Raw genomic sequence first — 27109 nt, 5'->3', positions numbered from 1 at the left:
GACGTATTAGTGAGAGGCAGCATGGTTTTGTGAAGGGGAGGTCATGTCTCACTAACTTGATAGAGTTTTTCGAAGAGGTCACAAAGATGATTGATGCAGGTAGGGCAGTGGATGTTGCCCGTATGGACCTCAGTAAGGCCTTTGACAAGGTCCCTCATGGCAGACTGGTACAAAAGGTGAAGTCACACAAGATCAGGGTTGAGCTGGCAAGGTGGATACAGAACTGGCTAGGTCATAGAAGGCAGAGAGTAGCAATGGAAGGATGCTTTTCTGATTGGAGGGCTGTGACTAGTGGTGTTCCGCAGGGATCAGTGCTGGGACCTTTGCTGTTCATAGTGTATATAAATGATTTGGAGGAAAATGTAACTGGTCTGATTAGTAAGTTTGCAGACGACACAAAGGTTGGTGGAATTGCGGATAGCGATGAGGGCTGTCAGAGGATACAGCAGGATTTAGATCGTTTGGAGACTTGGGCGGAGAGATGGCAGATGGAGTTTAATCCGGACAAATGTGAGGTAATGCATTTTGGAAGGTCTAATGCAGGTGGGAAATGTACAGTAAATGGCAGAACCCTTAAGAGTATTGACAGACAGAGGGATCTGGGTGTACAGGTCCACTGGTCACTGAAAGGGGCAACACAGGTGGCGAAGGCAGTTAAGAAGGCATACCGCATGCTTGCCTTCATTGGCCGGGGCATTGAGTATAAAAGCTGGCAAGTCATGTTGCAGCTGTATAGGACCTTAGTTAGGCCACATTGGAGTATAGTGTTCAATTCTGGTCGCCACACTACCAGAAGGATGTAGAGGCTTTGGAGATGGTGCAGAAGAGATTTACCAGGATGTTGCCTCGTATGGAGGGCATTAGCTATGAGGAGCGGTTGATAGAATTTGGTTGGTAGATAGAAGTCTACAGAATTATGAGGGGTATAGACAGAGTGGATAGTCAGAGGCTTTTTCCCAGGGTGGAAGAATCAATTACTCGGGGACATAGGTTTAAGGTGCGAGGGGCAAAGTCTAGAAGAAATTTGCGAGGGAAGTTTTTTACACAGAGGGTAGTGGGTGCCTGGAACGCGCTGCCGGAGGAGGTGGTGGAAGCAGGGACGATAGTGACGTTTAAGGGGCATCTTGACAAATACATGAATAGGATGGAAATAGAGGGAAACGGACCCAGGAAGTGTAGAAGATTTTAGTTTAGACGGGCAGCATGGTCAGCGCAGGCTTGGAGGGCCGAAGGGCCTGTTCCTGTGCTGTACTTTGCTTTAACTCAGAAATGCTAAACATCAGAAATGTTAAATTAAGAACTCCCAGAGGTGACAGTTTGAGGAAATCGATATGTTGTGATGGAGGAGTTGGAGAGAACAGTTTTGGTGAGGATTTGGAGCTGTTACCATTTGCAGTGAGGGAGAGGTCAGTGTAATTGGCCCAGCAGCCCGTGAACAAGATGCTTGTTGTGCCATTGAGTCCTGGAACGGCCACATTCTGAGAATCCATTAGGATCACGTTCAGCTCCCAGGCGGTGACACCCACTGACACACAGTTACCCTGCAACACAAAACAGAAGCAACAGATTATAACAGAGCACACTGCAACATCACAGTGCCTCAGGGCGCAGTGTCCCAGAGTATCACCCCCCCCCACACTCACCCCTCCCCATCCCCCACCCCAACCCCACCAACTTTCATACAGGAATGCTGAAAATTAAAACTTATATCTCAGGAAGGAAGGGGGGGCGGCATCTCCATCAGAAACCCTGTTTTGAAGTAGCCCCCTCCACTCCCCCATCCGCACCCCTTGAGACCGAGTGTACTCTGTACCAGCTTCCCCGTCCCCCTCAGCCTATCGTTCCCGCCCTCGGCCCCATGAACTGACCTGGACCCGGTCTCAGTTCCCACATATCCTATTCTATCCACCGCAGTGCTGAAGGGATTGGGAGCCGATTGGCCGGCGGGCTGCTCTATAAGGCAGGGAATCCCCCCCCCCTCCCCCCCCTCTCCTCCCCCCTCCCCTCCCCTCCCCCTCTCCTCACCCCCCCCCTCTCTCCCCCTCACCCCCCCCTCTCTCCCCCCCCACCTCCTCCCCCCTCCCCTCACCCCCCTCTCTCCCCCCCACCCCCTCCCCCTCCCCTCCCCCCCACCCCCTCCCCCCTCCCCTCCCCCCCACCCCCTCCCCCCTCCCCTCCCCCCTCCCCCTCCCCCCCTCCCCTCCCCCTCCCCCCCCCCTGCGGGCTGGAGATCCCACCCCCAGCGTCCTTGCTCTCATTCAAGGGTGAAATGCCTACGGGGGCTCTCGGATTTATTGGACGATGTCTTCCCCTCTGGCTCTTTCGATGACGAGAAGCGAGACCCCACCATCCACAATATTCAGTCCGCTGAACAATTTGAGGCAATGCAAATGGAACCTGCCAATTGAAGCATAACTAACCTGATCATCCACGGCCATCACACTGGGCTGCTGCGTCAATAGGTGACCTGCCTGTCCAGCAACCGGCTCCCTCACCACAATCAGGGTGGTCACGGTGGCCATGTAGTTACTGCCCGCTGCTTTACTCAGCACCGGTTGTGAAGCCATCTACAGAAACAACAACAACTTAGAGCCTTTAACGGAGTACAGGAGCCCAAGCTTCACAGAGACCTTCAACAAAATTTGACACTGAACCACAAAATGAGTTTTCTTTGTGGTTTGTGGGTGTTAGTGGCGAGGCCAGTATTCACCGCAGGGTCAGGTGACCAAACGCTTGGCCAAAGAGACCAGTTTAAGGAGCGTCTTTGAGAAGGAGAGCGAGGGGAGAGATGGAGAGGTTTAGGGAGGGAATCCCAGAGCTCAGGGACCCAGGCAGCTGGAGGCACGGCCGCCAATGGTGGAGCGATGGGAATGAGTGGATTCTCAAGAGGGTGGGATGGGCGTGAGCAGAGATGACGTGAGGTTGGGGGGGTTGGAGGAGATCACAGAGATTGGGAGGGATGAGGTCATTTGAAAACAAGGATGAAAATGTTTAAATCAGAATGTTGCTTCCCCGTTGTAGGTCAGTGAGTGGAGGGGTGAAGGGGACTGAATGAATTCAGACACGAGCAGCAGACTTTTGGATGGCCTCACGTTTACAGAGGGTAGAAAGTGGAAGAGCAGCCAGGAATATTCTGGAACAGTCATGTCCATGGCAACAAAGCATGGATGAGAATTTTCATAGTGAGCTGAGAGACACAGGACAGAACATTAGAGTTTACCAAGAAAACTACCAGCCTCCCCGAACAGGCGCTGGAATGTGGCAACTAGGGGCTTTTCACAGTAACTTCATTGAAGCCTACTCGTGACAATAAGCGATTTTCATTTCATTTCATGACACCTGTAGCTATTGTCATGATAGGGAGATATTAGGAACTTGGGTCAGAAATGGGGTCCAGGATGGAGGAGGCAATTGTAGGGCTAAGCGGACTGAGGGAAAAGACTGCTAGCTGCAGAGTCAGAGGGATACGTTCACAGGCGGAGTTACCATGTCCCATTCAGACTTAACCTCATTAGTAGGAATACGCAGGATGTCCCGGTTCAGCCAGGATTATCCACTCAAGAACCAGTGTCATTTGGGACAACCTTGTTTGACCAGCCATCAGTCCATCAAATAGAGGGGCATGGACAGAGTGCATAGTCGGAAGCTTTTTCCCAAGGTGGAAAAGTCAATTACTACGGGACATAGGTTTAAGATGTGAGGGAAGTGTTTTTATACAGAGGGTAGTGGGTGCCTGGAACTCGCTGTCGGAGGAGGGGGTGGAAGCAGGGACGATAGTGGTGTTTAAGGGACATCTTGACAAATACATGAACAGGATGGGAATAGAGGGATACAGACCCTGGAAGTGTGGAAGGTTTTAGTTCAGACAGGCATCATGATCGGCACAGGCTTGTTCTTTGCAGTTATATTTGTTACAAAGGCTCATTTTACCCGTGAGATTTGGAGAAGGCTTGTTTTCAGTTTGAGAAATTCAGGCAATTGTTTGAAAAACAGCCAGAACTTTTCAGAATGCCCGAGACATCTGAGAATCACGTCCACCTAAACGTCTCCACAACTGCTTTGAGATCCCGGTGGACTAACCTGGCAGATGGAGTTTGAGATGCGAGTGGGTGGAGCCTTCTCTTTAGTAATATTGTTGCTATCAGACCCACTGCATACATTGGTCACCGTGTCCTGATGAGTGAGTGTTTAATTTCCAAAACAGAACCCACCCTTGAGCATTCATTCCCATCCAACAGGCCAAAGTTACCCCCATCCCAAATAAGAGAAACCTAACTTTTTTTCTCTTTGAGGAAACATATAAAAAGCCCCAACGACAGGCGAGACGGGGCTGTAATCAAACCTCACACAGGCCCGGCTAATACAAATCTTCCCAACATCGCTCCCCCAACATGAAGGCTGGATTTCCTCCTTATTGCTAATTTTGCTGAGCTCATAGACATGGATTTTGGGTAGGAACCACATCTACTTTATCACTAAAGTTTGCAAAGGATAGAACATTAAATTCTTACACTAGGGATCAGACTTGGAAACTATCATGTTTGGAGCCAAAGCTTTTTATTTCCAGATACTGGCAGACACAAGGGATCATTCTAATCCAGAGGGAGACGGGGTTAATGGGCAGATAGTCCCACCCCCTCGATTTATCACTGAGAAGGCTAGTCTCTCTGAATCAAGCAGGTGCCCCACTCAGAAACCAATTCTCCTGCCAGAGTTCCTCGTACACATCCTCATGTCTTCAGCCACCAGAGTTGGCAATTGTCCTTTATTCTCTTCTTGAAAAAAGCAAACACCAACTCCAATACCTGGAATTAATGATCCTTTGCTGTCAGAATATCGAGTTAGTCTTTGAGGATACTGGAATAATAATGAAATGTGAATGTTGCTCTGTTAAATGTCTGGAAGGAATGATGGTCATTGACCTGAAACATTAATTCTCGTTTTTCTTGTCCACAAATGCGGCCTGAATGTTTCATACAAACTAGGATTAGGCCACTCGGCCCCTCGAGTCTGCTCCGCCATTCAATAAGATCCTGGCTGACCTGATTGTAACCTCGACCCCACATTCCTGCCGACCCCCCGATAACCTTTCACCCCCTCGTTAATCAAGAATCTCTTTCGCTCCGCCTTACAATTATTCAAAGATTCTGCTTCCATTGTCTTTGAGTAAAATAATTCTACAGACTCCCAACCTTCACCGCTGCCTGAATGAGTGACCCCCTTATTTTTAATCAGTGACCCCGAGTTCCGGATTCTCCCACAAGAGGAAACATCCTCTCCACATCCACCCTGTCAACACCCCTCAGGGTCGTCATGGTTTCAATCAAGTTGCCTCTTATTCTTTGAAACTCAAGCGGACTCGAGTGGATACAAACCCAACCTCGTCAACCTTTCCTCATCAGACATTCCGCCCATTCCTGGTATTAGTCTAGTAAACCTTCTCTGAACTGCTTCCAACACATTTACATCCTTCCTTAAGTAAGGAGACCGAGACTGTCCACAATACTCCAGATGTGGTCTCACCAGTGTCCTGTGTAAATGAGTAAGAAGTTGGACAACACCAGGTTAAAGTCCAACAGGTTTGTTTGGAATCACTAGCTTTCGGAGCCCTGCTCCTTCCTCAGGTGAGTGACTCAAGCTGCGTTCCGAAAGCTAGTGATTTCAAACAAACTGTTAGAACAAAGAACAAAGAGAATTACAGCACAGGAACAGGCCCTTCGGTCCTTCCAGCCTGCGCCGATCCAGATCCTTTATCTAAACCTGTTGCCTATTTTCCAAGGTCTACTTCTCTCTGTTCCCCACCCGTTTATATATCTGTCCAGCTGCATCTTAAATGATGCTATCGTGCCCGCCTCTACCACCTCCGCTGGCAAAGCGTTCCAGGCACCCACCACCCTCTGCGTAAAAAACTTTCCACGCACATCTCCCTTAAACTTTCCCCCTCTCACCTTGAAATCGTGCACTTTAATCTGCTGTTGTCAGATGCCTCACTATGCTCACCCCAGTCCAACGCCGGCATCTCCACATCCGGTATAAATGAAGCACAACCTCCCTAGTTTTGTGATAAAGTCCCCTCACAATAAACAGTAACATTCTATTAGCTTTCCTAACGCTGCACCCGCATGCCTGTTTATATGTCAGATTTCTAGCATCTGCAGTATCTTATTTTTGTTTAGGAAGGAATGGATTGATGTAAATGGCTTTTTAATCGATGATTACACATGAGGAAAAGGGGATAGACAGGAATGCGAATGGCTGAGAGTTGGCAGAATGGAGGAGGATTTTGTTTGGTATAAACAGCAACACTGGGTATTTGGGACGAATGGCCGGTTTTTGTGCTGTCTATTCTCTGCGTTTATTGTTGTTCAATTACACTCCCCACTCCACCAGGTTTTGTACTGGGGAGGGTACAGAGCTGAATGGAATGAAATACAGACATAAGATGGTACCTGGGTCCACTCGGCGTCACCTGGAGGTGGGACTGGGCTGGTGATGTCCAGGGCAGAGACAGTGAAGCCCAGGGAAGCACTGAGGTTCCCAGTCAGCATGGCCTCGCCAAGATTGCTGGCAAATCCCTTCAGATCGGAGAACTGCAGCTTGCCTGGACAATGTGAGAATAACACAAATCCCTCGTCAATGGACCAACATCTTCATAAATCACTAACATTTTGCAAGGCTGGCTCAGAACTTTATAACTGGGTTCCAGTGAAACATTATTTACTCAGTCACCTCCCCCATCACCATGAAGCACGGGTGGAGAGAGGGGAGGGCGAAATATCATCTTCAAAAGAGATCCCCTAACTTCAATGAAAGATCAGCTTAAACGGTGTTGAAATGGCTTCATAGATTTGTTCATACCAAGGGGAGTGCAAATCTGGAACTCACTTCCTCAAAAGAGAGCGAATTCTGGGAGGTTCAATTGAAAGTTGACTGAGATGGTAGATTATAGTTGGGTACAAGGTACAGATCCTAATCGAGTGGTTGTCCTGGGGGCAGTCCAGAACAAGGGGGAATAATCTTACAATCGGATCCAGGCTGTTCCAGGTGATGGCAGGAAGCTTTTCCTCACACAGAGCGGGAATGAAAATCTGGAATTCTTCCAGTCCCACAAAAAGCTGTGGATACGGAAAATTTCTTGGATTTTTCTAGACAGCGATTCATAGATTTAATTGGCTAAGAGTATCAAAGGGATATGAAGACACGGTGAGTAAATCACAGAATCTGTTCACATCTTTTAATGGTCTCATCTCTTGTCTGACGGTTTAAAAAATATCAGGGCTCTTCGTTGGAATAGAGAAATTTAAAAGATAGTCACATCCACAAACATTCACTGCCTCCACCACCGACGCACAGTGGCAGCCGTGTGTACCGTCTACAAGATGCACTGCAGCAACTCACCAAGGTTCCTTAGGCAGCACCTTCCAAACCCCCATTCACTACCATCTAGACACAAGGGCAGCAGATACCTGGGAACCCCACCCCCTGGAGGTTCCCCTCCAAGTCACTCCCCACCCTGACTGGGAAATATATCGGCCGTTCCTTCACTGTCGCTGGGGCAACGTCCTGGAACTCCCTCCCTAACAGCACAGTGGGTGTGCCTACACCACATGCACTGCAGCGGCTCAAGAAGGCAGCTCACCACCACCTTCTGAAGGGCAATTAGGGATGGACAATAAATGCTGGCCTAACCAGGGACACCCACTTCCTGTAAATGGCTTTTTAAAAATTGACAGAGGTCTTGTAAAATATGACGGGTTGGAACAAGTTAGAAAGAAACCAATTGTTTCCGGTGATCAAGGGGATTTAGAAGGAGGGGAAATAGATATGAAGATGAAACGATAAAGAAATTAGGATTGAAAGCAAGAGGAACATGTATTACACAGAGGGTGTGATTGAGTGGAATCTGGACTGGATTATGTGATAGAAGCAGGGAGAATTAAAGAATATGTTTGAAAGGTGACTGAAGGAAAGGGGATAAAGGAGTATGGGAACACAGTGGAACACAAGATTCAGGTTTCATGCTTTTGTGAAAGAATACGGCCAGCTTCGGCTGAATGGGCTTTTTCCTGTTCTAACAATGTACCTGTTGTAGCGGGAATTCATTAACATTTAAAGGCAATAGTTAAATATCTTGTCAAATATTTGATCGTAGCATACGAGCATTTATTGTCCATCATTAATTGCCCTCAAAAAGGTGGTGGTGGGCCGCTTTCTTGAACCACTATCCATGTGGTGCTCCCAGACAGGGAAATTCCAATGATTCAGTCATCATTGTGTCATTTCAGATGATGATCCATCACCCCCTTATTGTGGGACTGGAGCACTGGCTTGTGAAGAGCATGTTTCCTTCCCTGAAGAACATTAGTGACCCAGTTGACAACACTACAGGTTTGCCGTGGTTACTGTCCCAGTGCTGGCCCAGATTTCTTCAATTCAGTTTCATACCAAGATCTGCTGGGATTTGAACTCTCAACGTTTGGGTTGCTCGTCCTGGAGCTCAACCTGGACACTGACATATTTTAGCTGAAAGCCTGATTCTCTCGGATTACACAAACTTCTATCCTGATGATCAGCTGCAGATGTTCAAAGCCCCCGTTTACCTTCCGTAGAGGTGGTGTTGGTCGAATTATTTCTGCTGGACGACAATTGCTCCATTGGAGGTTCTCCAATTTCTACTTCGACAGTAATCCCTGTAGCACGCTTCCTGCGACGCCCTGTCTCCCGCACAATATTAGTGACACGGATTTTATTCGGAGGCACATTTAGGAATAGGGCGAGATTCTCCACTAAGTTGGGACCGTAGAATTCATCCACTGTCATTGCGGGAAGATTAAAGGAGATGTAAAGGACAGGAGATGTGTGGATCTCAATTGGAGTCGATCCTCTCACGAGAACATTAAGCATCTGGTATGTTCTGTCAAAGTAATTTGCTCCAGTGACAGGGGAGTCCAACTTGGGAATGAATTCTCCTGTGAAGATATAATAAAATGCATCAAGGAAACCAACCAGGTTTTATATGAATATGGAGTGGGATTCTCCGCCCCGCTGCGCCACATTTCTTCCCCGACCGGCCGGCGGGATTCTCCGTTATGCCGGCCGGTCAATGGGGTTCCCCATTGTGGGGCAGCCCCACACCGTCGGGAAACCCCCGGGTGCCGGCAAAACGGAGAATCTCGGTCATGGTTTCTTGATCATGAACAATTCTGGCCGCCACGTTACAAACTGGATAGAACATAGCAGAAGGTGCAAAAACGTTAAATAATATCAGAGCTGAGAGGTCATACCCGTCAGGAAAGACTGATGCTCCTTCCTCCAGGAAAGGGAAGGCCCAAGTTATCTGACAGATTTTACAGATTATGGAAGGTTTGATGAGACAGATTTAGAGAAAATGGGCGGGATTCTCCGATCCAGTGGCAGAGGGTTGATGCCGTCATAAATGCCCGAGCGTTTTACGACGACGTCAGCGGGCCGCTGGGAGCAGCGATCATGCGCCGCACAAGGGGCCAGCACTGCACTGGAGCGCTTTACGCAGCTCCAGCTACTGATACAGGCGGCAGCAGGGGCAGCGCAAGGTCGCGCATGCGTGTGGGTTTCCTTCCCCGCGCCGGCCCCAATGCAACATGGCGGAGACATACAATGGCCCGAAGCGGAGGATCAGAGGCCCCCCACAGAACTAGCCTGTCCGCCAATCGGTAGGCCCCGATCGTGGGCCAAGCCACCGTGGAGGCCCCCCCCCCCCGCGGGCCAAGCCACCGTGGAGGCCCCCCCCCCCGCGGGCCAAGCCACCGTGGAGCCCCCCCCCCTCCCCGAGGGTCAGATCCCCCCCCCACTCCCCGAGGGTCGGATCCCCCCCCCCACTAGGATGGCCCCGGCAGCCAGAACGCGAGGTCCCGCCTGGTAGGATTACACGAGAACGACGCCGGTGACACTCGGCCAAAATTGGCGGCCACTCGGCCCATCACGTGGGGAGAATTGACGGGGGGGGGGGGCAGGTACTGCCACCACAGCGACCACGCCGCTGGAGAATCAGCGGGCCGGCGTCACAGGATTCACGCCCCCCTCTCCTCCGCCCCGCCGATTCTCTTATCCGGCGTGAATAAGCTGAATAAACAGAGAGAGGAATAGAGGTTATGGGGATGGGGTTAGATGAAGGAGGAGGAGGTTCCCGTAGGATAGAAGCACAAGGGCACGGCCGATTGTTTCTGCCTGGTGTGTGACAGCCCACGACACACATTTCTTTCATTTCTGACTTGCTGAGGAGTCTGGCGGAATTATTGTGAAATTCGGGCAATTACTTCAAAGAAACGATGTTGACGTTAGTTTACCTTGATAGGTTGGGCCTTTCAGTGTGAAGTCACTGTGATCAGCATCCCATTCCACATTGGTAGGAGCAACAAAGTGATTGTTCACATACACCTCCAGGCGTTGCGATGTGGAATAATATATCTCCAAAAGCACCGCCTTGTTTAAAGAAAAGAGCTGTTAGCTTCACATTTTTTTATCGTTATATTCCTGGCAGTGTTCCAGCCAATAAACCCATCCACAGAAACACTAACAACTAATTACATTCATATAGCACCGTCAGTTTCCAAAATGTCCCAAAGTGCTTCACAGGAGCGGTGTCACCCAAAACTCAATACCCAGCCACAGCCTGGCAGGTGGTCACAAACGTGGTGAAGAGGGAGGTTTTAAGGAGTGGTTTTAATGAGAAGAGAGAGAGAGAGAGAGAGAGAGGGGGAGCGGGAGATAGAGGAAAAGAGAGAGAGATAGAAGAGCAGGAGAAAGAGATGGGGGAGAGAGAGAGGAGGGGGGAGGAGAAGAAGAGAGAGAAAGAGAGCGGAGAGAGAGGAGGAGAGACGGGGAGAGAGAGGAGGGGGAGGAGAAGAGAGAGAAAGAGAGCGGAGAGAGAGGAGGAGAGACGGGGGGAGAGAGAGAGGAGGAAAGGGAAAGAGAAAGGAGGAGGGCGAGGAGGAGAGAGAAGAGGAGGAGAGAGAGACACAAAGATAGAGGGAAAGAGAGAGAGGACGGAGAGAGAGGTGGAGAGGTTTAGTAGGGGAATCCCAGAGTTTATTAGGCAGCTGAATACATGGCCACGTTGGTGCAGAGATGGATATCGGGATTATCAACATGCTGGAACTGGGGAACGCAGAGATCTCAGAGGGCCGTGTGGCTGGAGGAGATTACGGGGAGAGGAGAGGCAATGGACAGAAATGAAAACAAAGGTGAGAATTTTAAAGTTAAGTTTGTCAGGCAGGGAACCAGTGTAGGTCAATGAGCAAAGGTGGTGACAGATTAGCAGGTCCTGGTGTGTGGGAGCCTATAGGGCAACAGAGTTTAAGATTGGTTCAAGTTTAGGGAGAAAGCAATGTGTAAATTGAACATTGGAATAGTTGAGTCGACAGACAACAGAAACACAGAGTAAGTGATGTCCCGTCAATTACCACGAGACGAGAATGGTGAAACAATCGAGGCTTTACTGCACAAGATGTTGTGCCTCCTGCAGCTGGGACCAGAATGGGAGCAGCACAGGAGAGTATACACTTTTATACACCGCCTGCTGGGAGGGGCCAGCAGGCTGCGATTTACTGTAGTACCTGTAATACAGGGGCAGTACCCTAATACATGCAATGTGTTACCACTGGTGTTTACCACAGTTAGGTTTCAGAGTAAGGCAGAGTAAGGATGAGCATTAATCTAGAAATGGTTTCGGTGACCGAGTGAATATGAGGTTGGACAGAAATTGCCAAAGTTTCAATCTAAACTTCACCATGTGAAGCACAGAGGAAGCGGATTCCTGGCACCATTTACTGATGGTTACACAGGATATATACTGGCGCTCAGGATTGTTTTCTGGGGCAGCACGGTAGCACAGCGGTAAGCACTGTTGCTTCACGGCGCCAGGGACCCACGTATGATTCCCGGCTTGGGTCACTGTCTGTGCAAATCTGCACATTCTCCCCGTGTCTGCGTGGGTTTCCTCCGGGTGCTCCGGTTTCCTCCCACAAGTCCCGAAAGACGTGCTGTTGGGTAAATTGGACATTCTGAATTCTCCCTCTGTGTACCCGAACAGGCGCCGGAATGTGGCGACTAGGGGCTTTTCACAGTAACTTCACTGCAGTGTTTATGTAAGCCTACTTGTGACAATAAAGGTTATTATATTATTATTACTCCCATGGGGTGAAATAGATCTTTGCTGGTTGGACCAAACGGACACTTACATAATCAGCGGCCATTTTACAGGCAGCAGATTTTCATTGCCACTCATAAAATAAGGTGGCTGTAAAACAAGCAGTGATTGGCTACCATGTATTTGCCATTATTATTCATCAATTATTTCACCACCATCAGTACTGAGGGGGTGCTGCACTGTCAGAGGGTCAGTACTGAGGGAGTGCTGCACTGTCAGAGGGTCAGTACTGAGGGGGTGCTGCACTGTCAGAGGGTCAGTACTGAGGGAGTGCTGCACTGTCAGAGGGTCAGTACTGAGGGAGTGCCGCACTGTCAGAGGGTCAGTACTGAGGGAGTGCTGCACTGTCAGAGGGTCAGTACTGAGGGAGTGCCGCACTGTCAGAGGGTCAGTACTGAGGGAGCTCCGCACTGTCAGAGGGTCAGTACTGAGGGAGTGCCGCACTGTCAGAGGGTCAGTACTGAGGGAGTGCCGCACTGTCAGACGGTCAGTAGTGAGGGAGTGCTGCACTGTGGGAGGGTCAGTACTGAGGGAGTGCTGCACTGTCAGAGGGTCAGTGCTGAGGGAGTGCTGCACTGTCAGAGGGTCAGTACTGAGGGAGTGCCGCACTGTTAGGGGGTCAGTACTAAGGGAGTGCTGCACTGTTAGAGGGTCAGTACTGAGGGAGTGCTGCACTGTCAGAGGGTCAGTACTGAGGGAGTGCCGCACTGTCAGAGGGTCAGTACTGAGGGAGTGCCGCACTGTCAGAGGGTCAGTACTGAGGGAACGCCACACTGTCAGAGGGTCAGTACTGAGGGAGTGTCGCACGGTCAGAGGGTCAGTACTGAGGGAGCGCTGCATTGTCAGAGGGCCAGTACTGAGGGAGTGCCGCACTGTCAGAGGGTCAGTACTGAGGGAGTGCTGCACTGTCAGAGGGTCAGTACTGAGGGAGTGCTGCACTGTCAGTGGGTCAGTACTGAGGGAGTGCCGCACTGTCAGAGGGTCAGTACTGAGGGAGTGCCGCACTGTCAGAGGGTCAGTACTGAGGGAGTGCCGCACTGTCAGAGGGTCAGTACTGAGGGAGTGCTGCACTGTCAGAGGGTCAGTACTGAGGGAGTGCCGCACTGTCAGAGGGTCAGTACTGAGGGAGTGCCACATGGTCAGTGAGAAACCATAGCAACAAGTAAAAATGGTGAAACCGTGCAAACGGCTGAAGATAATGTATAAAACACGGAGCTGTGGTATCAGGAGCTCCTTACTTTGCTGTGGTCAGTGTTAAGAAGCATTAGCCGCAGGCTCTGAGGGCTGGTGCTGGTGAAGTATATCTCATACGACTTGTTTGTTGCCACAATTCCATAGAAGGTCGAGATTCTCTTCTGACAGGTGTATCCAGAACACCAGCCATGGTCCTGTGGCCCTGGGAAAGAAACAGTAGGTTAAATATTTCACAGTGCCAAGCTGCACAGTTTAAAGCCAGCAAAGGACTTTCGTCAATCACACTCCTCATACTCAGCATCAGTCATTCAGTAAGACCCATAATTTGGTTTTATTTCAGTTTCTGGGCCATTGGAAGACAGACGTGATTGAAACGTGTGTCAGGAACCTGAACAAATGCTGATGTGTGGATCCAGGTTAGAGCTGCCCAGAAAACTTCAACTGGCCTTGAACGAGCAATGTTGCATTTCTTAAATTTAACATGTGTTAAATTATAAAGTAAAAGCGGGGCAGCACGGTAGCACACTGGTTAGCACGGTTGCTTCACAGCGCCAGGGTCCCAGGTTCTATTCCCACTTGGTTCACTGTCTGTGTGGAGTCTGCACGTTCTCCCCGTGTCTGCGTGGGTTTCCTCCGGGTGCTCTGGTTTCCTCCCACAAGTCCCGAAAGACGTGCTGTTAGGTGAATTGGACATTCTGAATTCTCCCTCAGTGTACCCGAACAGGCGCCGGAATGTGGCGACTAGGGGCTTTCACAGTAACTTCATTGCAGTGTTAATGTAAGCCTACTTGTGACAATATAGATTATTGTTATAAACTCCTTTATGATAAATTCCACATAGCTTTAAAATTATATTTTTAAATCTATTTTTTTGTGATGTTTTACCTTTTACCTTAATCTCAGGTGTTATGTCCCATTTATTTATTTTACTTATAGTTTTTTATTTCTTTATAAATTTAGAGTACACTGTTATTTTTTCTCCAATTAAGGGGCAATTTAGCATGGCCAATCCACCTACCCTGCACATCTTTGGGTTGTGGGGGCGAAACCCACGCAGACACGGGGAGAATGTGACCCAGAGCCGGGTTTCGAACCTGGGACCTCAGCGCTGCAGTCCCAGTGCTAACCGTGCGCCACATGCCGCCCCCTATTTTACTTATTGTTGATTGGTATTACAGAATTTGAGTCTTGCTGAAAAAAAGACAAGCTGTCAAAGCTTTTTGTCTTGCACTCAGCAGGACATTTGGAAGAATATTAAATTGTTAGGGCAAAAAACATTTAGATTGCATGAGAAGAGAGAGTACTAATTGGTTGGCATGTGGACTCTGATGCCAGAGGTGCAGTCATGAGAATGCGCAGTTAACTGATAACTAGCAGTTAACAGTTATGACAACTTAATTTTCAGTTAGCTGTGAAGTTTTGTTTAAATTCAAACCAGGCAGTTTGACTCTGATTGGTCAAAGCATTTTCCTAGGCAATCAACCCGAGAATGACTGTTACCAATTTTGTTTAGATGAAACAGGTACAATGTGAGTACATGTCCTTCCTGTCTGCAAAGAACAGGGCCCTATGTATTAATATATGTAGCTTCTAGGGCACACCTATGCTCCACACTGTGAGCCCGACTGATTATCTTAAATTGGGTTTCAATGTAATTCTTCACATGCCCTGACAACCAGTTTAAGAGCATCAGTTGGGCTCACAGTATAGCTCATCCATGCATGCTAGAAGCTACAATTATTAACACACAGAGCCCTGTTCTTTGCAGACAGAAGGAACATGTACACACATTGCACCTTTTTCAATTAAACAAAATCGCGAAAGCCATTCGCTGGTTCATTCCCTAGGGCAATGCCTTGACCAATCAGAGTCAAACTGCCTGGTTCGAACTCAAAGAAATCTTGGCAGTTAACTGTCAGTTATTAGTTAACTGGTGTATTCTCCAAGGCAATGCCTCTTCAATCAGTGGCAAAAACATTATTTTTCAGCAATATTTTGCTTATCTGTAAAATGTAATCTAAAAATAAGGATTTAAGTGCATTTTACCTCCTGATTGGCTATCTGTGAGGATACTTCAATGTGATTGGCTTCTTATCCTGTTTAATGACATCACTCTTGCCGGATGCCTGGAGATGCCTTTGGATTGACTCCAGGTTCAAACTGATATTGGGAAAGAGGAAATCCACGCTACAGAGATTTGTAGATCTGTGTGGGGCAGCGGTGGGTACCAATGTTTTGCCACTGACTGGGAATTCTAACCCAATGTATCAGGCCGATAATCTTTCGTCAGAATTGGAAGATGGTTTGAAATGGAATGAAATGAAAATCGCTTATTGTCACGAGTAGGCTTCAATGAAGTTACTGTAAAAAGCCCCTAGTTGCCACATTCCGGCGCCTGTCCGGGGAGGCTGGTACGGGAATCGAACCGTGCTGCTGGCCTGCTTGGTCTGCTTTCAAAGCCAGCGATTTAGCCCAGTGTGCTAAACCAGCCCCCCTGGGTGTGAAGCAAGTACAGAGGCGGGGGAAGAGGGGAAAGAGAGAACAAACAGGGAGTCTGTAATAATGTTGGGGGACAGGAGAGATTAAACGTCAAACTGTCTGCGACATGGGGGTGAGGTTTCATTACAAATTCCCATTCAATAAATTCTCTGAAACCCTTCGCTGATCTTTTGTTTATCCTTTAGCACAAATATTCTGTACTTTGTGAAATACTGGTGCAGATTTGGAAGAAATACACACCGTTAATAAGATCGACATAATCCTCTGAGAGCAGAGCTACTGGCGACAACCTCCTGGTTTCTGTGTCAGGATCCAAACTTTCAATAACCAGCATTTCGTAATTTAGCCCAAAGCATTTGTAGCTTTGCCAGTCAGGCATGTGGATACAGGTGGAATCTCGGATAATCCCTTTGGGGAAAGCAATAAATGGTGATGTAGTACTCTTCAAAACAATCTGCCTGAAGGAACTGTGTGGGAGTTACAGGACAATCCCACCTCATTTCAATCTCATTCATTCTTCAACTCCAGCACAGATGGGGCAGCCTGCCCCCTTGATGCAGGGATCACAGAATGAGACAGCACAGAAAAGGCCATTTGGCCCATCGTGCCTGCGCCAACTCTTTGAAAGATTTATCCAATTCGCCTCCACTCTCACCCTGATCTTTCCCCCATAGCCCAACCAATTTAACCCTTGAAGTATTTATCCAATCCCTTGTGATTGTTGGAATTACCGCTCCTTCAGACAGTGCGTTCCCGATCCCAACAACTCCGTGTAAAATAATTCTCCCCGTCTCCCTCTGGGCCTTCCGTTAATGACCCTAAATCTGTGACCCACCAGGTGCCAACTCTCCTCCCAGTGGAAATAGCGTTCCATTATTCGCTCTAAAACCCTTCATGATTTTGAACATGGCTATTAATTCTCCTCCGACACTACTCTGCGCAGAGTAGAAATTTCCGCTTTTCCCGGTATCTGTTTGGTTTGGATTTCGGAAAATCCCTCATCCTGACTCCCTGGAGGAGAATCAAAAATGCTGTAAAAAGCTTCAGTTTCAGACCTTTGTGTGGAGCAACTTGAGAGACTGGAATACGGCTTCCGTTTAAATATGTCAGCATGGTTTTGGGAATTCGATAATCCCCCGTTCCATAGCGTCTGTCACCATCCCATTGATATTCAGACTGGGGGATGACAGCCCCCACTGCTCCCAGGAACGAACCATCAAGATCTTTCAGCAGCATCTTCTTCTTGGCATCGCACACCATGTCCGTACAGTCAGAGGGATTCGCTCTCCTGTCAAAGGAAACGGCAAAACAACAAGGCTGAAGATAGGGAGCTTCCTGAAGTGAGGTCAGTCTGTCAATTACAGACATGGAGAAGGCAGATTGGATCGTAGGCACCAGAAATCCAATATCAAATCCCAGACTGCTGGAAACACTGAGGGCCAGACACTGTCTAGGGGAGAGCCCAGATGTGTTTGGAGTAAGGTCAATACTGAAGGAGCTGAACAAAGGGACAAAGCATTCAAAGCACCACCAAACACCAAAACACACACTTGTACACACACACACACACACTTGTACACACTGATGAGACCATCAATTCACTCGGAACACGATTGGAAGTAAACTGTGGTTTTAGTAGTCTTACAACTGAGCCTGCCTGTGACCAGAAGAACTGAGGGCAGGCTCATGGCTGCAGCACTTTATACTTCTGGTAGTGGGAGGGGTCATGGGCGGAGCCAAGGGTGGAGCCCTGTACAAGCTCCTCATCTCCCCCTATGGGCAGAGCCGCGCAACGACTCACATACAGAGCCCACAAGGACATAATACAATACAATACAATACAGTGTGAATTACATTCACCACACACACACACACACCTGTACACACACACCTGTACACACACACACACCTGTACACACACACACACCTGTACACACACACACCTGTACACACACACATCTGTACATACACACACAGACACGTACACATACACACCTGTACATACACACCTGTACACACACACCTGTACACACACCTGTACACACACCTGTACACACATCCACACATACACACCTTCACACCCTATACAGACTCACCTGTACACACACCTCCACATACACACTTCCACACACCAACACACGCACTTGTACACATATACACACATACACACCTATACGCACACCTCTACACACACACACCTATACACACACCAACACACACCTGTACACACACCTCCACACACCAACACGCACATCTGTACGCACATCCTTACATACACACCTTCACACACCTATACACACACACCTAAACGCACACCTATACACACACCTTCACACACCAACACACACCTGTACACACACCAACACGCACACCTGTATGCACATCCACACATACACACCTTCATACGCCTATACACACACACCTGTACACACACCTCCACACACCAACACATACACACCTATACACACACTGGTACATACACCTCAACATACATACCTACACACATCTGTCCACATACCGCCACACACAAACATACACACCTACACACAGATAAAAGCAAATTACTGCAGATGGTAAAATCTGAAACAAAACAGAAAATGCTGGAAAATCTCAGCAGGTGTGATGGCAAATGTGATGTGAGAAGAGAGCTAACGTTTTGAGTCTGGATGACTCTTCGTTACAGGTAACCTCCACTCACTGTGATGAATGTCGGAATTTCAGATATATTATATTATAGGTATTCGGTATAGTAAGGGTTAAAAGCCTGGATTAGTGTGTTTGACTGCTGCAATCATGTTTTTTTTAAAATCCTAATTTGAAAGACAACTAAGATTTTGGGGTCCTGGGTTGCTGGTAAAAATCTTGGATTAATGGAATATTATTTGGATTAAGGGAGTTCCCTGTGGAGTTAATTAGATTTCAGCTCGGTAAGGTGATATTGTTACTGGGTGTAGCCAAGGCATCAGGCATTTTTCAGAGAGGGAGAAACTGTTCCCTCTCGCAAAGCGATCAAGAACGAGATTTAAAATATTGGTAAAAGAAGCAAAAATGAGTGGTTAAGCTCTGAAATTCACTGCCTGCCAATGGTGGAGGCCGGTTCAACTGAAACAATTCAAGATGGAATTGGGTGATTATTTGAAAGGAAACAATGTGCAGGGTTGCGACGAGAAGGTGGGGAATGGCAATCGTGAACGGTTCATTTGGAGAGCTGGTGCAGACATGTTGGGCCGAATGGCCTCCTTCTGCACTGTAACAATTCTGTGATTCTGTGGCGCGTGTTAGCTTTTCGTGAATGTGTTTTAAAATTTCAGCACGATCCCAGCTTCACAATAACTCACCTTACATCAGGTCTGTGAATGAAGATTTTCCCTCGCTCCTCACTGTTAATGATGCTGATTCCCTTCACTAGAATTGGGTGCTGCAAATCCTCATTCCGAGGATTTGTGATAAACATGACATTCATCTCTTTGGAACAGATACCCTTGAATCCAACAAATGTTGTGTCTTCAATGAAAGAAAAGTTTCAAAATCAGATCACACGGAATTGACAAAACAGCAAAAACTTTTATTTCAAACATGTCACAAACTCAAAAATGACACAAAATAAAGGCAACTGGAAATGTGAAAGTGCTGGAAAAACTCAGCAGGTCTGGCAGCGTCTGTGGAGAGAAACAGGGTTAATGTTCTTCCGAGGGAGGGTCATATGGGACTCAAATATAAATATCAGGAAAAGCAAGGGCCCTAATACTGACCCCTGAGTAACACCACTACAAACCTTCCTCTAGACGCTGACAGACCTGCATTTTCCCAGTACCTTCTGTTTTTATACCAAAGTTGACACACATCTTTCCAGGGACCTTCCGAATGGTGTTTTCTTCAAGCTAATGTAGAAATCTCACATGCTGCACTGGCACACTGGATCAATGCATCACTGGCTCAGTGTGTGCACTGACTGACTGCAATTCTGGCTCAGTGGGTGCACTGGCTCACTGCATCACTGGATCAGTGTGTGTACTGGCCCACTGCATCACTGGCTCAGTGGGTGCAGTGGCTCACTGCATCACTGGATCAGTGTGTGCACTGGTTCACTGCATCACTGGCTCAGTGGGTGCAGTGGCTCACTGCATCACTGGATCAGTGTGTGCACTGGCCCACTGCATCACTGGCTCAGTGGGTGCACTGGCTCACTGGATCACTGGTTCAGTGGGTGCACTGGTTCGCTGCATCACTGGCTCAGTTAGTGCACTGGATCAATGCTTCACTGGCTCAGTGGGTGCACTGGCACACTGCATCACTGGCTCAGTTGGTGCACTGGATCAATGCATCACTGGCTCAGTCGGTGCACTGGCACTGCATCACTGGCTCAGTTGGTGCACTGGATCAATGCATCACTGCCTCAGTAGGTGCATTGGATCAATGCATCACTGGCTCAGTGGGTGCACTGGATCGATGCATCACTGGCTCAGTGGGTGCACTGGATCAATGCACCACTAGCTCAGTCGGTGCACTGGATCAATGCACCACTGGCTCAGTTGGTGCACTGGATCAATGCATCACTGGCTCAGTCGGTGCACTGGATCAATGCATCACTGGCTCAGTCAATGCACTCGCTCACTGGATCAATGCATCACTGGCTCAATGGGCACACTGGTTCACTGCATCACTGGCTCAATGCATCACTGGTTCAACGCATCACTGGCTCAGTGGGCACGCTGGTTCACTGCATCACTGGTTTATGGGGATGGTTTAGCTTACTGGGCTAAATCGCTGGCTTTTAAAGCAGACCAAGCAGGCCAGCAGCACGGTTCAATTCCCGCACCAGCCTCCCCGGACAGGCGCCGAAATGTGGCGACTAGGGGCTTTTCACAGTAACTTCATTGAAGCCTACTCGTGACAATAAGCGATTTTCATTTTCATTTCACTTGCTGAGCGAATGCACTGGCTCACTGGCTCAGTGGGCACGCTGGTTCACTGCATCAAAGGCTAAGTGAATGCAATGGCTCACTGGCTCCGGATGCTGCTGATAGTCTCTGCAAACTTCTGTATAAGACTGCACATTATTCCCATCATCGTTGCCAGCACCTATGTATAAAACGACTTTCCCAGGCTTATAAATGCCAGAAGTTCATTTTCTATTATTCTGTGTTGGACAGTGCTGGAATATCTCATTCGCTCACCCCTTCAATATGCAGAATCAGGCGATATTATTTATTCAAATGCATTGTTGCCAGGGCTGAAACCTATTATACATCCTAGTTGTCCAATATGCAGGGCAAATCCGAGAGAAGGTGGGTGTGTGACTCGATATAGGATATAGGACACAGGATATAGGATATAGGATATAGGATACAGAATATAGGATACGGGATATAGGATATAGGATGCGGGATACGGGATACGGGATACGGGATACGGGATACGGGATACAGGATACAGGATACAGGATACATGATATAGGATATAGGATATAGGATACAGGATACAGGATACAGGATACAGGATACAGGATACAGGATATAGGATACAGGATACAGGATACAGGATACAGGATACAGGATATAGGATACAGGATACAGGATATAGGATACAGGATACAGGATATAGGATACAGGATACAGGATATAGGATACAGGATATAGGATACAGGATATAGGATACAGGATACAGGATATAGGATACAGGATATAGGATACAGGATATAGGATATAAGATATAGGATATGGGATATAGGATACAGGTTTACAGGATATAGGATATAGGATACAGGATATAGGATACAGGATATAGGATATAGGATACAGGATATAGGATATAGGATATAGGATATAGGATACAGGTATAGGATATAGGATATAGGATATAGGATACAGGATACAGGATATAGGATATGGGATATAGGTACAGGGTATAGGATATAGGATACAGGATACAGGATATAGGATATGGGATATAGGTACAGGGTATAGGATATAGGATACAGGATACAGGATATAGGTACAGGGTATAGGATATAGGATATAGGATACAGGATACAGGATATAGGATATGGGATATAGGTACAGGGTATAGGATATAGGGTATAGGATATAGGATATAGGATATAGGATACAGGATACAGGATATAGGTACAGGGTATAGGATATAGGATATGGGATATGGGATATAGGATACCGGGTATAGGATATAGGATATAGGATACAGGATATAGGATATGGGATATGGGATATAGGATACCGGGTATAGGATATAGGATATAGGATATAGGATACAGGACACAGGATATAGGATATGGGATACAGGTACAGGGTATAGGATATAGGATATAGGATATAGGATACAGGATACAGGATATAGGATATGAGATATAGGTACAGGGTATAGGATATAGGATATAGGATATGGGATATAGGTACAGGGTATAGGATATAGGATATAGGATATGGGATATAGGATACAGGATATAGGATATAGGATATGGGATATAGGATATAGGATACAGGTATAGGATATAGGATATAGTATACAGGATATAGAATATGGGATATAGGTATAGGATATAGGATATAGGATATAGGATACAGGTATAGGATATAGGATATAGGATACAGGATACAGGATATAGGATATGGGATATAGGTACAGGGTATAGGATATAGGATACAGGATACAGGATATAGGATATGGGATATAGGTACAGGGTATAGGATATAGGATATAGGATAAGCCTGACAGACTTCATTTTACAAAGGGGTCTTCAATGAATGAGTTCAGTTTTTACAACAATCCAACACCGTCATGGTCACTAACATATTAACAGATATTCCTTTAAACTGAGTCTTAATTCTCAAACTGCCCACAGTGACATTTGAACTCACGGTCTCTGGATTATTAGTTTAACAGAATCATGACAATAATCCCAAATCTGCAAAAGATGCACATATTCAACAGGCACAAACTGGTTCAAAATGTGAGCTATTGTAGCTGGTTCTATCAGCTCTATTGGCTGTGGGATCTTCCTTTGTCTTTTTGACTGTCTTTTTGGGTGATGAGAATTAAATCCCAGACCTCACCAAATTATAATGAGCCTTCCACTCGTATAATCCCGTTCACTGAGGAACCATTCATCGACTGATTGAACTACAGCGCCTGACACAGGAAAAGAATATTCCTCCCCTTTGCTGATCATCTATATCCGCAACTAAATTCACACAAATTCACAGTTCTTTCTTCACTTACTTTCTACAGTCATTAGTCCACTGATTGCAGGATAGCTTATCAGGCTGTCGTGTGGGTGATAGGGAGCTGAATTCGTACCAGAGGCAAAGGTCGGCCAGCATATTCCATTCCGACCTGATCAATCAAACAAAATCCAAATTAATCAACAGGTTACGCAGCTCTATTGTTGACCAAGAAAGAGGGCTTTGCCAAAGCTTCAGCAAAAAGGGGGCGATTTCCAGCTTACTGCATGAGATATAATTGGATAAAGGGGAGGCATTAGAGGGGCTGGAAACGCCACCTGGGCTGGAAGGATTGCACCCTACACTGCGGAGGGAAGGTTATAATACAAAGCCACTCATCCCCATCTTCAAATCCTCTGCAGGGGTTCCAAAGGATAGGAACTTTGCAAATGTACACCCTTGTTCAAAAAGGGTGCACCTAAGGAGAAGCCATGCAGAGGGAGGGGGAAAGGTATAGAGCTAAACTGTATCACAAATGGGAGTACAGGCTAGTTGGGTTGAATGGCCCGTTTCTCTTCCATTAGGAGGAATCCAGCAATTCCAGGCCAGCTAGGTGAACGTTGGAAGGTGGGGACATTTCCAGGACAAGTGTGGATTAATCAAGGAGAGCCAGCATTGGTCTGTTAAAGGCAAATCGTTTTTGACCAACTTGATTTAGATTTTGGATGAGGCAGAGAGGATGGATGAGTGTGGTACAGGGATCTGATAAAGTAGCACATAATAGGATTGTTATTGAAGTGCACAGGATGGGGACAATAGCAACATGGATATTTAGGGTAGAAAAGAGAGTCTGTGGTGAATGACTGTTTATTGGACTGTGTTTCGACACTCTGGACCAGCATGAGGTCATTTCCAGTCCCACTTGACCCAGAGGTGAAATTGGCGGCACGGCAGCACAGTGGGTAGCACTGTTGCTTCACAGCGCCAGGGTCCCAGGTTCGATTCCCGGCTTGGGTCACTGTCTATGCCGTGTCTGCACGTTCTCCCCGTGTCTGTGTGGGTTTCCTCCGGGTGCTCCGGTTTCCTCCCACAAGCCCTGAAAGACGTGCTGTTAGGTGAATTGGACATTCTGAATTCTCCCTCCGTGCACCCGAACAGGCGCCGGAATGTGGCGACTAGGGGCTTTTCACAATAACTTGATTGCAGTGTTAATGTAAGCCTACTTGTGACACTAACAAAGATGATTGTATTTGTCCATTTGAAATAGTTGCCACTACCTGTTGCTTGTGCAGAATTCTGCTTGGCCTCACTGTGGCTCAGGATAGAATCATCAGGCTGTACATCGGAGCAGTTTACGTTGGGATTAATTCCGACCACCAGGGCATTCTGGGAAAAACAGGCGGGAACATAGAATTCATTGGACAATTAAACACTGCGGTTTATCTAATTAATCTTCCACCATCCTGGTAATGACCTAATCCAACGATAATGGAGTTGTTGGCCAATCACGCTGATCAATCACAGAATCGTTACAGTGCATAAGGAGGCCATTTGGCCCTTCACGTTAGCACCAGCTCTCCGAATGTGCATCATGATTTACTGCTGATCTTTAATAATGAGTCTGTAATAGACCCAGACCCAGAGCTTTCGGAACCATGGCTCCAAAATCATTGTTTGTTGGGAACATGTTCCACGTCCCCAATTACTCAGTTTCTCTATCGCCAAATGCTATTTCTTCAGGAAAACCTCTCTAATTTGCATTTGAATGAACAAACTATTCCCACTATATCCCTGGGGATCTGGTTCCATTGATTAACCCTTGATTGTCCCAGCAGGTTAGTTTAGAATTCACCATTCCTCCCCCGTCTTCAAATTTATTAATCTACATAATCAGAGCAGCACGGTAGCACAGTGGTTAGCACAATTGCTTCACAGCTCCAGGGTCCCAGGTTCGATTCCCGGCTTGGGTCACTGTCTGTGTGGAGTCTGCACGTTCTCCCCGTGTCTGCGTGGGTTTCCTCCGGGTGCTCCGGTTTCCTCCCACAGTCCAAAGATGTGCAGGTTAGGTGTATTGGCCATGCTAAATTGCCCTGAGTGTCCAAAATTGCCCTTAGTGTCCAAAATTGCCCTGAGTGTTGGGTGGGGTTACTGGGTTATGGGGATAGGGTGGAGGGTAGGGTGCTCTTTCCAAGCGCCGGTGCAGACTCGATGGGCCGAATGGCCTCCTTCTGCACTGTAAATTCTATGAAATAATAGATTTTTTGCTGATAGAACGGAATGATTCTTCTTCAGTACTCTGCCCAAAACTTTGCCTGACCATTGCCACACCTTCCTCCAGGGGTAGGGCAAAGAGGCAGCTCCCAAATCCACCCCAACAAGAAGAGGGATCAAACCCCGTGCCGTTGGCATCAGTCTGGTTGACCCTGGCCTTCCAGGCAACAGAGCCAACTGATGCCACAAGGAATCCAAGTTGTTGGGGTAACATAGGCTTTTCCAGGCATGTTCCCGTCTGGAGATAGGAGAGCCCAGGTAGGGGCGCCAACGTTCTGTCCATCGTGTGATTGACCAGGAATGCTTCCCCTCTTGCCACCTGCCATTGGTGGGGTACGGGAAGGATTTACAGGTTGACAATCCACCAGTTTGCACCACGTTAGGAACACACCCTCCTTGGCCATCGAATCCTGAGAGTGGACTGGAACCCAGAGCTTCTGGCATAGAACAGGGACGTTACCCATCGCGCCCATAAGATCTCGCCCAACTCAATGATACTTACGCGAAAGACACAACCACAATTGCTGTTAACTACACTTACTGAAATGACACGCTTCATTTTTACAAAATCTTTCAAAATTGAAGAGCGTGAATCTGCAAATACAAATTGCAGGCAGAAGATTATGGACCTACGTTGATAAGAATGCGCTTGTTGGAATAGTGTGAGAGATCGCTGAGGGTCCATAAACTATTGGGAAAATACCCAATCTATTCTCCACCAGAGTGACCATTGGAGATTTGCACCGATTCCCTTTGTCTGAAATAAAAGCAGAATTAGATATGAGCCTCCTGAATAATAAGGATTACGGCCCATAAGATGCACTGCAGCATCTCACTGACTCTCAACCTTCAACACCCACTTAGAAACATTCCTTCTTCCACACCACTGACACAGAGTAACAGCCCTGTCCTACCATCTACAAAACATTCCCTACAGCAATTTACCACAAGTTCCTATAGCAGCGAGCTTCCAAACCCACGACGTACTACTACCTAGAAGGACAAGGTCAGCAGACACATGGGGTCCCCACCATGACTAGGTTCCCCTCCAAGTCATTCACCATCCTGACTTGGAAATATCGGCCGTTCCTTCACTGTCGCTGGGGCAACATCCTGGAACTCCCTCCCTTACAGCACAGTGGGTGTACCTACTGAGGACTGCAGCGGCTCAAGAGGGCAGTTCACCACCTTCTCCAGGGCAACTAGGGATGGGTAATAAATGCTGGTCGAGCAAACGACCCCCACATTCCATGAAAGAATGTTTAAAAATTTCCAACACCAGAGGAAATACTTCTAAAAAATTTACCAAATCAAATTGCTTTAAGCATTTTAAACACAGTTAGATCCCTTTAACCATAGAAACTAAATAGAGAATGAAACCAAGCTGTCCTCAATCTTTCTCCTTAATCCTCAGGGTTACTGTGGTGAATTTGCACTCCAGGAGTTGCTGAGGAACCAGAGCCTCTAACTGGGTTTATAGAAATATAATTTGTTCTTGTTGAGTTTATTCTCGGCTCTGTTACAATTTGTCAACAAATAAGTCCACATGGCTGCCCATGGTTGGGCTTCTGGCTTCTTTCCCCCCTGAGAGTTTAATGTTCCTTTGTTGGAAGTTTTTGTTTGCACATATTTCTGACTATTGCTGAAAAGAAGACATGTCGCTGAGTTTTCCATCTCGCACTCATCAGGACAAACACAAGAATTCCAAATTTCAAACAATCAACAATTTATACGACAGGACAAAAGGGTGCTGATTGGTTGGTAAAACTCCGACAGAAGG

At 47.3% G+C, this 27109-nt stretch overlaps 1 protein-coding gene across 1 annotated transcript in view; it reads right to left on the bottom strand.

Moving 5' to 3' along the window:
* The window catches only part of pkhd1l1.1 (PKHD1 like 1, tandem duplicate 1), a 186950-nt gene that overhangs the window by 12084 nt on the left and 147757 nt on the right, over window positions 1-27109 (bottom strand). The window contains 13 exon segments of the mRNA XM_038808494.1: window positions 1388-1541; window positions 2421-2567; window positions 6450-6601; window positions 8601-8969; window positions 10326-10461; window positions 13426-13583; window positions 16121-16288; window positions 16936-17168; window positions 19219-19384; window positions 23117-23230; window positions 24333-24444; window positions 25959-26057; window positions 26059-26093. Of these exon segments, the coding sequence (XP_038664422.1) occupies window positions 1388-1541; window positions 2421-2567; window positions 6450-6601; window positions 8601-8969; window positions 10326-10461; window positions 13426-13583; window positions 16121-16288; window positions 16936-17168; window positions 19219-19384; window positions 23117-23230; window positions 24333-24444; window positions 25959-26057; window positions 26059-26093 (2043 nt within the window).

Source organism: Scyliorhinus canicula, chromosome 10 (assembly GCF_902713615.1).
Source record: "Scyliorhinus canicula chromosome 10, sScyCan1.1, whole genome shotgun sequence".
NCBI lineage: Eukaryota > Metazoa > Chordata > Chondrichthyes > Carcharhiniformes > Scyliorhinidae > Scyliorhinus > Scyliorhinus canicula.
Note: the sequence above shows the minus strand (reverse complement) of the source record. Positions and strands in the feature narration are given on the sequence as shown.